An 18,879-nucleotide genomic window follows, 5' to 3' on the forward strand; every position below is an offset into this window, starting at 1 on the left:
CAAAATGATTTCTCTGTGGTAATTGCCATCATGTCACAAATGTTGGTTTAGATAAAGCTTAACTTGCGTTGAACCCGGAACGTCCCATTAAGAAGGTGACGGCCCCTAAAATGACTGCAGATAAGGATGTCAAATCTAGTTCAGTTAATAAATCAGAAATAATTTAAAAGTCTTTAGAAGCATATCAAAGTCAAGAGAATTAGAAAACAAAAAAAAGTGTTCAGAAGATGTCTGAGGGTCAAACCAATCAGCACGGTAGAAAGAATCTAATCAAATCAATGCGAGTCGCCGGAATCAAAGAGACTCGGAACTGGCTCTGATTCAGCGGCGGCCATATGAGACTTTGTTTGTGTCAGCGGAGTGTGAACGAGCTCGCTGAGAGACAGCCGGTGGAGTGACAACACACGCTAAGCCGTGTCAAACAAACATGTCTCTCATTGTTGCCGCCAGTCTGATCCCTTGACTTGGTCATGATTACAAAACGCTGAATCCATTTGTCTCCGCCGCACGGGCGAGATGTACAACAAAACAATAAGACGCAGACAATCCAATGCAATCCTAGTCTTAACAAGCTAGTCAAAGAGCGCTCTGCAAATGTTCGGCAGAGGAAACGTTGCTTATGCGTGCTACCGTTGCTTTTTGAACCAATCTAGCGACGCCTGCGAATGCTTTCAGTCAGATATGGTGTTGTACACGTATTCTACAGCAAAGGGAGAGACGCGAACGATGTCGTCTTTGTGAGGGTGTCAGGGGCGTTCCTCTGTTGCTTTGTGATATCGGCGAGCGAAATGAAAGCCTGCGGTGGAGATGGAGTCCGCTGAGAAAAGCGTCTTGCTTGCTGTGCCAGACTCCGTCCCCTCACTGCCAGTCATTACAGCTGAGAACATGGCCGCACAGAGGGCTAATCCTTAAGTGGAAGCGCTTTTGGCTGGAGACGCCGAGAAGTTGCGAACGTGGTTATCGCTGCGACGGCAGTTCCTCTTCGGCTAATTAATTAGAAGGAGGGGAGGGCAGCGGGGGTCTCTTAAGTATTCTGCCACCATTCGTTATTAACTAATCAGAGAGCTGGAGAGGGAGTGATTGTTAAACAGAGCTGAGAGAGGGAGTGATTGCGCCACAGGCCTAGATTTAACTTATTAGGTCAGGCAGGTCCACATTACTTGAGCGCTGCTGACCAGGATTACATGTAAGCGCTTAGTGCTATTATACAGTGGACAGTTGTGGCTTTACAATCTGATTGGATGAATCATTGTATACTAGTCTATTAAACGAAATTACAAATTGTGAGTAACTTAATCTTTACATTTTCTGAAGAAAATGTGAGTATTGCTTGTCGCCACAATGCTAGGGGGTTCTAGGTGGTTGCTAGGGTGTTGCTATGTGCTTGCTTAAGTGTTCTGAGCTTTTTTAGCATGTTGCTATGTGCTTGCTATGATGTTCTGTGCACTTTTTAGAATTTTGAATGTTGTTATGCGGCTACTAGGGTGTTATGGGAGGTTGCTAGGGTGTTGCTATGTGTTTGCCAAGATGTTCTTAACATTTTAGCACATTGCTATGTGGTTGCTATGCAGATTTTGACATTTTCTGAAGAAAATGTGAGTGTTTCTTGCCGCCCCAATGCTAGGGTGTTCTGGGTGGTTGCTAAAGTGTTGCTGTGTGTTAGATTAAGTGCTCTGTGCAATTTTAGCACATTGCTGTGCGGCTGCTAGAGCATTCTGGGTGGTTGCTAGGGTGTTGCTAAGCACTTGCTAAGGTGTGCTGAGCATTTTTAGCATGTTTCTATGTGCTTGCTATGATGTTCTGTGCACTTTTAGAATTTTTAATGTTGTTATGCAGCTACTAGGGTGTTATGGGAGGTTGCTAGGGTGTTGCTATGTGTTTGCCAAAGTGTTCTTAACATTTTAGCACATTGCTATGTGGTTGCTATGCAAATTTTTACATTTTCTGAAGAAAATGTGACTGTTTCAATGCTAGGGTGTTCTGGGTGGTTGCTAAAGTGTTGATGTGTGCTTGCTTAAGTGTTCTGTGCAATTTTGACACATTGCTATGTGGCTCCTAGAGCGTTCTGGGTGGTTGCTAGGGTGTTGCTATGCACTTGCTAAGGTGTGCTGAGCATTTTTTAGCATGTTATTATGTGATTGCTAGGGTCTTACTATATACCTGCCAAGGTGTTCTTATCAATTTTAGCACGTTGGTATGTGGTTGCTAGGGTGTTGCTATGTGCTTGCCAAGGAGTTCTTAACAGTTTTAGCAGTTTCCAGGTGTTGCTATATGCCTGCCAAAGTTTTCTTTACCGTTTTAGCATGCTGCTATGCAACTGCTAGGGTGATGCTATATACTTGCCAAGGTGTTAACAATTTTAAGCATTGGTGTTGCCATGTATGTTCCAAAGTGTTCTAAACATGACACATCAAATGCCTAATAACAATCCTTAGCTAGAAAAGTACAAATGCAAGTGAACAGCTCAAAAGTTCAGATCTCATAGCCAAATGTACGCGCACAAGCTCCCTCCTCACCCTTGTTGGCACAGGCGATCCACTGCAGAGGAGTGACATCATAGTTGTGCTGTCCCACCGAGAATGTGAAAACTCTCACCTGTGGATGGAAGATGGTTTATTAGATCACATAATCTGTGTAGCAAATGGGTCTTAAATTACAGAGTAGCCCTCTAAAGCATTTAGACTCTAAAGCATTTAACAGCATATGTATTGTTTTATCATTTCAAAATATTTAGCTAGAATGTCAGTTTTATATTGGAATGACATTAGATTTATGATATCATGGCTTTGATGTTATTCCATTGGTCCAAAATCTCACATGCTATTTTCAATTTTAGGGAGAACAGAAAAAGTACTTGTCACTGGATGGAAACACCAAAATGTTTTGGACTGAATCGCCTCGACTCACTGTTTTGTTTGGCCAGTTGTACTTCTCAAAGATGTCCTGAGCACGATCTTCACCGCCGTCTGTGAACATCATTATCATTTTATTGCAGTTTGCTCTCGGAGCGTTGGTCTCCTGTGAGAAACAGAAACAGATTGAGCATACGACCGACAGGAATGCGTAAGATTCATTGTGAAGGTGAGCGGGGTCAGATTGAAATCCACTGGACCTGCCTTTGCAAACAGATGCTTTTGGTTGCATGTCACTTTCGAAAACCCTTGTGCTTTTACTCTACATCCTTGAAATGCATAATTTATTATTGATAAGCATAAAACGTTTACAAAGTGTTTACATTGACATACTTGCACAGAAATCATTTCCAGATGCATGCTTGAAACAATCCACTACACAAATGACCTTGGATATAAAAGCGTCCCATTTGGCAGAGTACCCGCACATGTGTCCGAGGACTTAACCGAGTGTGTGTGTGTGCAGGCACGTCTGTTCCTCTAATCATATGTCTGCTTTTGTGCCAGCTGCAGCGATAGTCCTATCTCTGATGAGTTAGCCAAAAGTCCCCTCTCACTATCCCGTCCAATCACAGCTGTCATTGACATTCGGCCTACGCCACATCACTCTGACAAGATTCTAATAAAGATAAATAATACTGCCAAAATTACAAATTTACAGCACTTTCTTCTCAGCCTATCAGAAGTCAGCAGGCAGAAATTAAAATGCCTTGGATGGTTGTGGTTCTGAGAATGACAGCAGAGGTGGTGAAAGAGAAAGTCAGAAAGAACGACTCTCTTCGGTCGGAAGAGAATACAGATCTGTCTGTGTGCTTTCAGCCAATCTCATCAATCACACCATCACGATCTGTTAGAGCAGAAGTCGCCCACAACAAAAATGTATGTGATGAAGCATTAGCACACGGGCTTCTGCGAGGCCATATTTATCATGAGTGAATCTAGAAGTCAGAGACCTCAATATGAACTCAAACGTTTCTGCCAATCAAGATCATTTTAAGGCTCTGTACTCTTACTGAATGTCAAGTCAACTATTGACACATATGTGTCTGTTTTTATTGCTCCTAAGGAATTTTTAGGAAATAAATATGAGAAAAAGCTGACACTTAAATTAATTATAACTGAGGACTCTGTTAAACCTCAGAAGCTTTGAAAAAGCAACATGTGAGCTATACAATTTTCCGCTGAGTTGGTAAGAGGATGTTTTGGCATTAATATCAAATTTTACTAAGCCAAATCCAGCTAAATCTAGCAAAAAATTCTCTTTTGTATTGTTATATATATATATATATATATATATATATATATATATATATATATATATATATATATATATATATATATATATATGGCTTAGAAATGGAAATGAGACACATTTTAGTTATGAACTATTTTACCATGGGGAGATGCTTGGATATCCCCAAAGAGAATTTTTTGCTAGATTTAGCTGGATTTGGCTTAGTAAAATTTGATATTAATGCCAAAACATCCTCTTACCAACTCAGCGGAAAATTGTATTGCTCACATGTTGCTTTTTCAAAGCTTCTGAGGTTTAACAGAGTCCTCAGTTATATTTAATTTAAGTGTCAGCTTTTTCTCATATTTATTTCCTAAAAATTCCTCAGGAGCAATAAAAACAGACACAAATGTGTCAATAGTTGACTTGACATTCAGTAAGAGTACAGAGCCTTAAAATGATCTTGATTGACAGAACATATATATATATATATATATATATATATATATATATATATATATATATATATATATATGCAGTATATACTGTATTTATACACAGTATATAACACCTGAACAAAATCTTATGACCAGGGGAAACATTACAAGTATTCGCATTTCGCTCTGCTGGATTGTATGCAGGTTGTAAGTACTGCTTCAAAATGCCAAGAGAAGAAACAGGAGCAAGAAACAAAAAATAGAGAGTAGGCAAAACTGCATTTAAACTCAAACAGGCTGTTCATCAGCTGATCAAAAGTTTAAGACCATAGTCTTAAAAAGTTCAAATCTGCGTAAAATCAGCGTTTTAAAAAATCGGCCATCATAGATATTGTTAAAAAGTCGTTTTTTTTTTTTTTTTTTGGCGCACAAAAAATATTCTCGCCACTTTATAATATTATGGTAGAACTACTTTTCTCAGGTGAACTGATTTAAATATGTTTTTAGTACCTTTATGGATCTTGAGAGAAGAAGTACCATTGCTGTGAATGCAGGCCTCACTGAGCAATCAGATTTCATCAAAAATATCTTAATTTGTGTTCTGAAGATGAACAAATGTCTTATGGGTGTAGAATGACATGAGAGTGAGTAATTAATGACATAATTGTCATTTTTGGGTGAACTAACCCTTTAAGGCCCTTACTGATGCTGACTGCAGCCCAATAACCATAAGACGGCATCTGCGACAGAAGGGCTTAAAGAACAAAAAACGTCTTCAAAGGCCACGTCTCCTCTCACGCCACAAACTTGTCCGTTTGGAATTTGCAAGGGAGCACCAAACATGGGACAATGAAAGGTGGAAGAAAGTTTTATTCTCTGTTAAAAAAAAAAATTAACCTGGATGGTCCTAATGGCTTCCATCGTTATTGGCATGACAAGGAGATCCCACTGGAGGTGTTTTCTACACGACACAGTGGAGGAGGCTCCATCATGATCTGGGGTGCTTTTTCCTTCAATGGGAAAAATGGGATGCAGGGGCATCAAACAGCAGCTGGCTATGTGGACATGTTTCAGCGGGCATCCCTCTTGACTGAGGGCCCTCGTTTGTGCGGTAACGACTGGGTCTTTCAACAGGACAACGCTGCAGTTCACAAGGCCTGCCTGATGAAGGACTTCTTACAGGAGAGTAACGTTACTCTTTTGGACCATCCTGCATATTCCACTGATCTAAATTCCAATGAGAACATTTGGGGATGGATGGCAAGGGAAGTTTACAAAAACGACCGTTGGTTCAAGACTGTGGATGCCCTTCGTGAAGTCATCTTCACCACATGGAGCAACGTTCCCAACAGCCTCCTGGAAACAGTCGCATCAAGCATGCCGAAACTAGTGTTTGAAGAGATCAACAAGAACGGTGAGGCTACTCAATACTTAGTCCTTTATTGACACTTTTAGTTCTGTTGTGGGGTTTTTTTTTTGGGCTATGGTCTTAAAGGTGCCCTAGAACTTCTTTTTAAAAGACGTAATATAAGTCTAAGGTGTCCCCTGAATGTGTCTGTGAAGTTTCAGCTCAAAATACCCCATAGATTTTTTTAAATTCATTTTTTTAACTGCCTATTTTGGGGCATCATTAACTACACACCGATATATAGGCTGCGGCCCCTTTAATTCTCGTGCTCCCCCTCCCCCGGAGCTCGCGCTTGCCTTGAACAGCATAAACACAGTTTACACAGCTAATATAACCCTCAAAATGGATCTTTACAAGATGTTCGTCATGCATGCTGCTTGCATACATCGGATCATGTAAGTATAGTATTTATTTGGATGTATTACATTTGATTCTGAATGAGTTTGAGGCTATGCTGCGTGGCTAAAGCTAACATTACACACTGTTGGAGAGATTTATAAAGAATGAAGTTGTGTTTATGCATTATACAGACTGCAAGTGTTTAAAAATGAAAATAACGACAGTCTTGTCTCCGTGAATACAGTAGTAAACGATGGTAACTTTAACCACATTTAACAGTACATTAGCAACATGCTAACGAAACATTTAGAAAGACAATTCACAAATATCACTAAAAATATCATGTCATCATGGATCATGTCAGTTATTATTGCTCCATCTGCCATTTTTCGCTATTGTTCTTGCTTGCTTACCTAGTCTGATGATTCAGCTGTGCACAGATCCAGACGTTCTGCCCTTGTCTAATGGCTTGATCATGGGCTGGCATATGCAAATATTGGGGGCGTACACCCCGACTGTTACGTAACAGTCTGTGTTATGTTGAGATTCGCCTGTTCTTCGGAGGTCTTTTAAACAAATTAGATTTATATAAGAAGGAGGAAACAATGGAGTTTGAAACTCAGTGTATGTCTTTTCCATGTACTGAACTCTTGTTATTCAACTATGCCAATATAAATTCAATATTTAATTCTAGGGCACCTTTACATTTTTGATCAGCTGATGAACAGCCTGTTTGAGTTTTAATGCAGTTTTTAATAAATTGCCTACTCTCTATTTTTGTCTCTTGCTCCTGTTTCTTCTTTTGGCATTTTGAAGCAGTACTTACAACCTAGTTACGATCAAGCAGCACGAAATGCGAATACTTGTAATGTTTCCCCTGGTCTTGTTTAGAGTGTATGTTTATATATATATATATATATATATAGTGTACATATCGCCACCTTGGAATTATAAGGTTCTATCTGAGATACTGAGCTTCATATAGCATTCCATATAGCAAAAATTATATGGGGAACAAGTCTCTTTCATATATGAAAATGACAGAGACCCTAAATATATTCTAAATGTACAATATCAAAATCCTCTCAAATTTGTAAATGGGGATTTTTGGAACAGGTCAAATGCAGATAGAATCTTCTAGTTCTATTTTGCTAAACATCACTTGAAGCTTCAAGAAACAAACAGTTTACTTATAATTTGTTTTAAAACATAAAATTAGCATTGTAAAAATGTGTCAACATGTATGAGAAAGTTAAATTTATGCATGAATGTAGCCAATCACAGACATATCTGTTGAGCGCGTGAACACAATGACGAATCAGAGGTGTTTACGAATCCGCTCAACAGCGCTCAAAGCGTCACATTTTTTAAATTTCAGTACAGACTTGGTACCGAAGTCTGTACTTTTGACAACACTAATAGCTACAGTATTATAGTTATAGTTATTATAGTTATAGTCAGTCTGTAGTCATTATAATTAACTCTTGAAAAACTTGAAAACAGATTTGCACAGCGTTTCTTCATATACATAACTAGGCAAACATGAGAGTGTGTGTCTTACATTTAGCAGCTGGTCAAAGGCAAACTGAAAGCCGGTCTTGTAGTCTGTCGTCCCCTTTGCTTGCATGTTCATCACAGCCTCTTTGAAGATCTTCTTGTTTCTTATGTTCGCTTGGACCAGCGTGGTGAAGCACGACACCACGGCGTACGCTTTCTCGTTGAACTGACAGACAGAGAGACAGACAGCAGCTGCTTTAGTGAGTCCATTAAAAGCTTCATTATTCATCTCCATTAGATCTCACAGCACCATCATTTCTGCTGTTAACACTCACTAATGGAGTCACTTACACCTGATTGATTTTTCTCGCTATTCATAATTTGCTTCCACTGCAGATGAATCAACTCGTATGAAACTTGAAATGTATTTAAAATCTATTTCACAACACTAATCACCTGGATGGTTTAATACAGCTGAAATCTGAACAATTTTTGACCATGCAAAACACACTGCCATTATGAGTGGTTGACAAGCTGTTGCTATGTGTTCTGAGTGGTTACTAGGGGGTTTTCGACAGTTTTATCACCTGTCAAGTGGGAAAATAAAAAAGAAATGGCACACTTCTCAACTGAAAACATAACTAACTAAATAAATATTTTTTAAAAATAAACATACTTAAAACACGATTACATTTTTTTTAAGAATCAAACCTCGAGATGTTATATAAGGACGTTATATATATATATATATATATATATATATATATATATATATATATAGTTTGTTTTTCTATCCTCATTGGAAAATAGTTTTATTTTATTCATTTTTAATACATTTTTTTTATTTACTGTTTTGTTGTTTTAAACATATACATACATGTTTAATTATTGTTTTAAACCTGTATCTCACTAAATGTTGTTAGATTCTTGCTTAAAACAAGAAAAAAATGGCAAAAAGTCTAAATATCTCAAGCAATTTTGCTTTCCGAATAAACTGATCCTGTTTTAAGGATGTTTAGGTATTTGTTCTGATTAAGAAACTGCACAAATGGTGCAGGACAAGTTATGTGCTACAGTTTAATACTTACACAATTGTCAAATGTTGTGAAATTGTCACACAACAAATAACATCATAACAGTATCAGTACAGCTTTACTTACTGAATGCACACACCTCAGCATAAAGCATTAATCTGTGTGTGTGTGTGTGTGTGTGTGTGTGTGTGTGTGTGTGAGGAATCACAGCTGTGAAAATCTGAGGTACATCCGGCAGTCTTGATTACAAGGTTTTACACCGCAGGTGCAGAGGAAGAAAATGCCAATGCAAACAAAAATGAAATGAGAAATATCATCTTAAAACTGCCTATAGGAAAGAAAAATCCCTTAGAGATCTCTTTAACATCTCAATTACTCTTCCTTGATAGCGATGGGATTAAAAGGAAAGGAAACTGAGACTTCATGAGAGAAGTACCAATGCCTGATTCACAAAAAAAAATTCTCTTTTTTTTTTTTTTTTTGAGTCAAACTGATTCGGTTGTTAAGTTCAACGCACTGACTCAATGTTCCCACAGCAAGAAGATTATCAGTGAACAATAGCTATGTTTCCATCCACCTATTTTTATGCACATTTTGGGATATCGCATCAAAAACTGCTGAGTGGAAATGCCAAGATGCACATAAATTTAAAAAAATTCTATCCGACAAGACAACATGCGCATAAACTATGATGGAAACACATTTACAGAATAAATTCCTCGATGCGCATCAAAAAAAATCATATGACTTTGCGTGATGGGATGGCATAACTGGACCATCCAGTGGAAAAATCTTATTGCAAAGCATCTGAAATTCTGTTTTGGTCATTTAGAAGTCTGTCGTCAATGTGGTAATAATTCCTCCCTTTATGCGATATTGCAATTTTAAAGTTAAATTCGCAACTTTGGATGGAAACATAGCTAATAACTTACATTTCAGTCTGTGCATCCATTTTTGAAGCTTAAAAAGTTTCAGTTGCTACTGCAATTGCATGGTAAAGAGTGAACAGCACAGTCTGAATCTCTTTTTTAGTGTTCCACAAAAGAACGAGGGTGTGTAATGCTGACCGAATTGCAATTATGCAACTTGATTTTGTTTTTGGGCTCTAGTAAATTAGGTTTTCATGCTTGAATGTTAAAAAAACACCTTATTTTTCACATATCTGACATTGTTGCAGCTCCTCTCTTCCCAGTCTGTCAGTAACGCTCTGTCTCTATGAAGCCCCTCCTTCCAAAAAGCACAGTGTGCTCCGATTGGTCAGCTGGACCAGTGTGTTGTGATTGGTCAAGTGTTTTGGAAATATCACACCGCAAGTTTTAACACTACTAACTAACTCAACCAGGCCTCACCCCTTTTTCTGCGTATGCCTTGGACGGGAATCATTTAAACAAGGAATATTGTGACATGTTTGTTCTCGGAAGAAAACTCAAGACTATAATGGAGGTGTTTCAGGGAGTTCTGAATCAGTGCGCACTGATGTAGAGAATAACTCCCGCTGGAGGGACTTTGTAACTTTGCTGACCTCTTTCATGCTCAAGCAGCAACATTACAGACTAAAGAAAGTTGAACATGGAAAAAAGCATAAAAGGACCCCTAAAAAAGTCAATATGGTCAATTTTGAGTTCATGTTACTGCAAGCATCTGGAGGTAAATAGCAGTAAACACACACAGCGACCCTAATGTGCTCTTAGTCTGCTTTTCTTCACCAGGCTGTAGAATGAGCTGTGCTCCGACTCAGATTATGATGCTCATTTTGCGCTCTCAGAGCCGGGATTAGGAAACACACACTAAGAGCCACGGATCAGCCGGATTACTGCCGTGGGCCTCCAAAACGCTAATGTTTCATTATGTGTGCGTGTCTGTGTATATGTACATTGCGTGGGTTGCGTTTGTGGGCTGCTATTGTGGGCTTGCAATAAATTAACTCTCTGTAGATTAAATGTTTATGGGCATTTCATACAGGTTCAGATTCATGGAGGATTCATAGGATGAAATGTTAATGCTGGTGTCTTCTGAAATGTATTTACTTTGAATAATAGCTTAAAAATTACTGCATAATCTCACTAATGAAGCAATACACCGTATAAATAACCTTACTTCAACCTTGTAGTTGACAAATAGCATTTAAAGACCAACAAATGTATATATATATATATATATATATATATATATATATATATATATATACTATTTTGTAAAAATAGTATATATATATATATATATACTATTTTTACAAAATAGTAAATTTTACAAAATATTTGGCTGATCCGTGGCTCTTAGTGTGTGTCACGCCTCTCTTCATCTCTCTTCACTGGCTACCACTTGCTGCTCGCATCAAATTCAAGGCGTTGATGCTTGCTTACAGATCTGCCACAGGCTCAGCACCCTCCTACTTCCACTCACTCTTACGAGTCTACACTCCTACCAGAAACCTGCGCTCATTAAAGGAGCGAAGGCTTGTGGTACCATCACAGAGAGGCACAAAATCACTTTCCAGAACGTTCTCGTTCACTGTTCCTTGCTGGTGGAACGATCTTCCTGCCTCCATCCGGAATGCGGAATCCCTGGCAATATTCAAAAGACAGCTGAAAACCCATCTCTTTCGTGAGCACTTAACCTCATCTTAAAAAAAAAAAAAAAAAAAAAAAAAAAACTTCTTACTATCCTTTCACTTCCTCTAATCCCTCTCTATTGTAGCTTAGGATAATCTGAGCACTGCCTATAACTTGTATTATGAGCACTTCTTGTCTATTTGCCTCGTCATGACGACTCGCTTGTTGTATTCCTCACTTGTAAGTCGCTTTGGATAAAAGCGTCTGCCAAATGAATAAATGTATGTAAATGTAAATGTAAAAAAATTTGCATATAAAGTAAACATAAAATTATATATATATATACTAATTAATAAAATATGCATATCAAATATATGAAATGTGAACATTATTTGTTATTATTTAAATATACATATATACACACTATGCATTATATATATATATATATATAAATATATATATATATATATACACACACACACACACACACACACACACTATATATGTGTATATATATCAATAATAATACAATTAAAAATACTAATCATGTATACACGATATTTGACATGTGACCTATGCCATTGTTTGTTAATATTATTCAAAAAAGAAAACAAAAAAGACCTACCCGAGCCACGTTTACGTAGTCGTCATCAGAAAGTGTGTCCAGCATCTCAATGACAGAGGTTTTCATTAGCTTCAGGGTCAGTCCACTGACACTGCCACTCCTACAAACACACAGAAAACACACATTAAAAACATCACATGACCTGAACACATACAGTGAGATGTAAATGCAGCTTCATTTCAGCATTTATTTAACAAACAATTCATGTCTCAAAATGGCACAGCACAGAAACACACACCCAAAACTGCCGTTGCCAAGCAGAACCTGTTGCTAAGTGTCTCCCTCATCCACGTCTATCAAAAGTAAATTGTAGACGGCATGTTAAAAAGACAGTACGGAGACAGTCGATCTTCAAAAACAAAGTACATTTGAATTCTATGCAGCAAATTGGATTTATTAATAGCCAACAGCAGCTATTGAAAAAGCAATCACAGAGCACGAGTTCATGTGTAATTTGGCTTCCAGAGTTAGAAGGTTTAATAAAGCCGAGCACACTGGGAAAAAAAAAAAAAACCTGGTGACAGCACTATTGTCTCATGCTTCCAGTCGTCACAATGAGATTAGTCTAAGATTGTCAGAAACGCTCAGTTCTGATTGGCATGAGATTACTTTGGCAAAGCGACAGCTGCGAATGGTGTTTTTTTAAAATCAGATATCGCTATCTATTTAAGGTTATGGACGATTGCCAGCGAGCGACAATTAACCTCCATTAAACAGTTTTTCTTGAGAGGTTTACTTAAGAATATTAATGTTTTTTTTGACGATTATGCACATAATGGCTGCATGATTGAGGCAATCACTTATTTGTTAAACTACGCAGCAGTGTTACCAATGACTCTAAATGCGCACGGATAATTTCAACACTTAAGAGCTGATAAATAAAACATTTCATAAGGAGTTCTTGATGATTCTCAATGAGCAGGACGTGGCATTTAACAACAAAATGGTTATTTCAATAATGCATTTCATTATACCTAAAACTACAATTTTATAAGCTACAAAAATGCAATAAATATCTTTCAATAAATGCATCTGTAAACATCTGTTGATGCAAAATAGTTTTTAGATCATGCATTTTAGAGGTCAGATAAGATCAGAGTCGCAGGGCATTTTAAATTCTCCACCAGCAGCCCAGATATCGGCAACAGTAATGCCATTTTTCATTGCATACAACCTCTAAGTCATATTTCAGGGAACACAGCAGCATTTTGATATCGAGCACGAGGTTAATAAAATAATATTCTCCTCAGACAACAGGTGGCAGTAGAGCACCACACTGCTGTTTGTGCATGATAAACAACGGATTTATCAACACAGATGACAGTGTGTGTTAATGAGGTGCATATGAGACAAACAGAAAGTGTGCTTGTGTGGTACGGTGTGGATGAGAGGCTACTTACACGTCTACGATGATGACCATGTCCTTTGGAGAAGAGGCTCCCTGAATGTACCTGTTTAACAGACAAAAAAAGACTAGTCAGTGCTGATATTAACACTTAATTGTTTAAAAATAAAACAAAAAGTTATGAGAGGCTGAGAGTTAAGTGATTTTACCAAGATTAAAGGCACAACATGAAGTCTTACCAATGGTTTTACCATAGTTACCATTATAAAATGGCAGTAGTTTACAGTAGCCAACCAACATAGCAAATTAGCATCTTAAACCTATAAAGCTACTGTATCATATTTGATACATAAAATTCTCAGACCTCTAAATGATCAACATGAAAACCTGTTGCACATGATCTAGCTACTATCTATTTATATATACGTAAAAAATAACTTTTATAGTGTCAGTAATATTTCAAGATGATCGGTTACTGGACTGGGTCCCACTTTATATTAAGTGGCATTAACTACTATGTACTTACATTTAAATTAATCATTTGATACAATGCACTTATTGTGTACATACTGTACATGTTTTTACATTGTACTTATATTTTAAAAATACCTGCATGTAATTACAGCTGTAATTAATTTCTGTTTTTACATTTATAATTAGACTGTTGACCCATCCCTTAACCCTTACCCCTACCCTTAAACCTACCCATACCACCAAACCTGTCCCTAACCTTACCCGTATCCCACCTCAATAGCAGCAAAAGTGTTTTGCAATTCAATATGAACCCAATAAGTACATTGTACTTATTTTTTGATGTAAGTACATAGTAGTTAAGGCCACTTAATATAAAGTGGGACCCTGGACTGAAGCAATTAAGGTTTAGAGGGAGAGTGGGGTAAGATGAGCCAGTGGGGAAGTTAACCGACCCCCCATATCTTGGTAGCCATGCACTTTTATTGTCATGTGACCATATATTTTGGAACCACCCATCATTTCTGCCAGACTGTGAAAAGGAGAAGCACATGGGAGGAGTGGAAGGCACTCATTTACTTTAAGTTTTTACTTTGATTCAGTTAGATGGTCAGTTTACACCCAGATGTTGCAACTTACCCCTAACCTGGGGTAAATTGAGCCACAGGAACATCTTTTTACAAGAAGCCTTATTTTTTAGAACCAGATGTCATAGATGTATTCTGATCATTTAAAATGATAGGAAACATCCTGAAATTAGATCCTTTCATTGTACTTCTGCCTCATTTTCACTTATATTGAGAACCACATAAGTATATATATATATATATATATATATATATATATATATATATATATATATATATATATAAAGGCTCATCTTACCCCACTCTCCACCTACTTGATCCTTTATTTTTTGATAAAGATCATGTTAAAACATGAGTATCAAATATGATCATCAGGCTTTTGAGGAATGTATATTAGTGGGAGATGGAGTGACAACTGATATTTATATGAATTTTATGTCTGTTATACTGTTATAAAGATCACATTTATTTGCATTACAAGCTATCAGAATTTTATCTCATTTTTTGATCTTATAAATATCAGCATTTGCACCAAATTGCAATTCATTGCTCAGTCTGGACCTCTGAATAAAACTGAGGTGTTTTTTTCTCCTCAAGTACACTGTAAAAAAAAGAATTGTTGGTTTAACTTAAAAAAGTAAGTTACCCGGTTGTTCATTGAAATCAAAAATTTGAGTTGGCGATTGGTTTAATCAACAGAAACTCAAAATATTATGTTATCTGAATCACAGTAATTATTTGATACAGTTGATTTGACAAAAGAAAAAATGTGATAAATCATGAAAATAATTTTTAACAGTGTATGAGCTTCATATTCTCATTATCTTAAAAAGCCTATTCATGATCCTCAACAAAAACACACATGTAAACATTTTTTTTTTAATATTTTGTCTAAAGGTTCAACACAGGGTTAATAATTTAGGTGTGCGCAACTGCGCATAAAGTTATTTCACATTTCCCAACATCTGGGACATCTTTTCTGATTCACAATAACCGAGTATAACATAACACAAGCCCTATTTTCAAGCTCACTTTGCCCAATCAGGCTCCTTTGACTCGTTTTGAGTTTGTGCTAAGCTAACCTAGAAGTCCGAGAAGCACAGCGTCAGGTAAAAACGTCAAACCGGACCGCCGTTTATTCTCTGGCTGACTCATCGGCCCCCTGACAAACACATTATGCAGTTCGTCCGTCTCTCTGCGTCTTTGTGCAAGCGCTAGCAGATCGTGTGGCGAAGAGAGACGCTTTGTCTCGAGCCATTTTTAGCATGGTGCTCAATCTGAGCGCAGAAAGACAATGAGCGATGTGAGGCACTTTTGTGCCACCGACAACAAAATAAATAAATAAGCGGCCGAACGCAGCATCTGTCCACTGCTGATAGAGGCTGACATATAGAAAACACTAGTGAAGCCATTTTCACTTTTCCCCGTGCAATTAAAAAGGCATTACACCTGACAATCAGACCGAGAGATTGATGGACGCCGTAAAGCTGTTGTCTTTAGAAGACTCAGGAAAAATGTGTCTGCTTTTGCATGGTGAGGTGATTGGCTGTCATGCAGACAGGTAGTTAGCGCTTTGTGTTTGCAGGAGCAGACCGATCGTCGAGGGTCTCTTCTACCGCGGTAATCAGGCTGAAGAGGCGACGTGAGAAGTGGTGCCAGGTGCCCGCGGCTCGTCGAGGAAGGGTTTTGAAGCATGGCTAAGCCCTGGAAAAATGGAAAAGCCCTGGCGAGCGACAACACAACACACACAACGCTAACTAGAGCGCACCGCTGCAAACCTGTACGACGAACTTTGACCCTCATTTTGGAGGCCAATCCCGTCTTAATGCCACTGGAGAGTGCTAGACGTGGAAAGAGGACTATTATAGTTGGCTGAGAGGACAAACACAGCTGAAAGACTGTTTAGAGCCAACACTAACAATGCTCAGACATGGGTACAAAGCTTATGGGGGTAGAAGTGGATGAAATTAAATTAGTTTTTGATAACTGAAGATGCTACCCAAAAGGTCAGACCTTCTCCATGAGCGCTGGCTGTAATAAATAAAGAAGCACAGTGGTACTAATTTTATCTGTTTAATTACAAGTCTTTCATTTGAGTGATTATAATGTGTGTGTGTGTGAGAGAGAACGGAGATGACTTCTATGCTTTGAAAATGCCAGTAAGTGTGTGTACATCAAAGAGAGCAAAACCTAACACACACATTTATGTCCATTTACTTCATTTTACTGACTAAAAGGGGTGATGCTACTATATTTTACAATTTAAAGGGATAGTTTACTTCTGTCATCATTTACTCAGCCTCATGTTGCTCCAAACCTGTATGACTTTCTTTCTTCTAGAATATATAGAGATATTTTGAAAAGTCTCAGTTTTTTTTTCTTCTTCTTGTCCATACAATGAAAGTCAGTGGGGTCCAATGTTGCTTCAACTCAACTGACTAAAATATCTTTTTGGGTCAACCATCCCTTTAAATAAGATTTTTTTAATGTTTTAGAAAAAAAAGAGCCTCTTCTGCTGACCAAGGTCAGATCAAAAACAGTAAAAACAGTAATATTTTGAAATATTTTGAGTTTAAATTATGTTTTTTATTGATTTATTCCTGTGATCAAAGCTCCAGTCTTTAGTGTTACATTATCCTTCTGAAATAATTTTAATATGCTGACTTTGCCCAAGAAACATGTGTGATTATTATCAATGTTGAAAATAGTTGTGCTGCTTCATATCTTTGTGGAAAGCAATATGTATATATATATTTTGGATTCTTTGATGAATAGAAAGTTCAAAAGAACAGCATTTATTTGAAATAAAAATATTTTGTAAGACTTTAAATGTCTTTACTGTCACTTTTGATCAATTTAATGCATCCTTGCTGAATAAAATTATTTTCTTTCTTTTAATGTTAGTGCATGCAATATATAATATATATTCGACTCTACAATTAAATGGTATACACTACTTTTATGACTCTTTTATGATGTGTTTGCATATTTTTGAAGCTTAAAGCTTCAGTTATTCTTCATAGCAACTGAAATGTACAACGACAACCAGTATAATTATTCAAAATCTCTTCTTTTATGCTTCATGGAATAAAGTCACAGAGGTTTGGACCAACATGAGACTGTAGTTTGATTACTTAATTAAATTACGGGCATCCTATAGTTTGGCAAGCTACAGTTTCAAATTAGCATGCTAACAACAGTGCTCTCAAACAGCAAAGTACATACAATATGACATCAGACACTGCAAATTAATTTTTGCTCCATCTTTGCAAGAAACACAGGGGTACACAAGATTTCTCAGTATTCAAAATTCATTTCCCAGCTCTGTTTGCTTTGATGCAATCAATCCACAGTGCGCTCGATTCAGTTTGTGCCATGTTTGCTCATGTTCTTACTTCTAATAATGCCGCCCTGTCTTTCTGCTCAAACAAACACATGTTTCCATGAATACAGTTTCAGTAAACACAGGAGGCATAATTGGAGGTTGAGAGTAGCGCATTAGGAGCAACGATAAAACTCCAATAAAAAACATAATGAAATTTTGTGAGCCTAAAAGACACACATGCCTCATAAATACTGCACATGATGAAAAATCAATGGACTAAATGAAGGAAATGGGTTTTCTCAGGATTTAATGCATGGCCTGTTCCAGTCAGGTGTAATGTTCAGCATGAAAAACAAATAAAAATATTAATGCTAGGTACATTTTCTAAATGTATATATATATATAACTATCTACCTTTCTATCTAATATCTACAATATATGTAGCTCCACTGACTTCACTCATATTGGTTGTCACCTTCGAAAGTTGCTCTTCATTTGCATAATGTCAAACAAATCTAAACTTTGTTGTCTCGCTGGACACGCCTACATCTTGTCGCCATCGGTCACTGTCGCTTGTGTCACCGGAAATCGCCAGCTCTCTATTGCAATGAATGGGATTGTGTCACTTTGTCGCTGTGCGTTGCAGATAAGGTTGGGAATCGTACAAAATGTTTCAGTTCCGGTTCCGCCTAACGATTCCGGTTCCGATTACAGTTTTATTAAAATTATTAAACAACTAATAACAAAATAGTGGTAAAGAATAGGGTTTGGTATCGCTTAAATTTTAGCAATTCTGATTCTGCTTATCGATTCTGATTCTTATTGACTAAAATACTTAGATTTAATTCACATTTATTTTAAATCTTATTGCAAAACATTTCATTATGAACAAAAAAAACTTACACAAGGACCTTTTGCCTTTGGTTTAAAAATACCACAGCAAAAACAACTAGCCTAACTAATATACATTTCAAGCATTATTAAAGACATGTAAACACTCAGTTGAAAAAACAAAACAAATGAAAAATTAGCAATCACAACAAATAAATACAACTGAACAAATATACGATTGAAATAAACAGTGTTTTAAGATTTTCAGGTTCAGAAACTAAT

General features: G+C 37.2%; 1 protein-coding gene across 2 annotated transcripts in view; it reads right to left on the reverse strand.

Moving 5' to 3' along the window:
- The window catches only part of cacna2d2a (calcium channel, voltage-dependent, alpha 2/delta subunit 2a), a 383,618-nt gene that overhangs the window by 34,390 nt on the left and 330,349 nt on the right, over positions 1-18,879 (reverse strand). For both annotated transcript variants that reach the window (XM_048199167.1, XM_048199168.1), the window contains exons 9-13: positions 13,439-13,489; positions 12,039-12,138; positions 7,892-8,053; positions 2,908-3,018; positions 2,517-2,595 (exon numbers count right to left, since the gene is read on the reverse strand). In XM_048199167.1, coding sequence (XP_048055124.1) covers positions 2,517-2,595; positions 2,908-3,018; positions 7,892-8,053; positions 12,039-12,138; positions 13,439-13,489 — 503 coding nt within the window. The remainder of the gene's footprint in view (positions 1-2,516; positions 2,596-2,907; positions 3,019-7,891; positions 8,054-12,038; positions 12,139-13,438; positions 13,490-18,879) is intronic.

Source organism: Megalobrama amblycephala, linkage group LG8 (genome assembly GCF_018812025.1).
Source record: "Megalobrama amblycephala isolate DHTTF-2021 linkage group LG8, ASM1881202v1, whole genome shotgun sequence".
NCBI lineage: Eukaryota > Metazoa > Chordata > Actinopteri > Cypriniformes > Xenocyprididae > Megalobrama > Megalobrama amblycephala.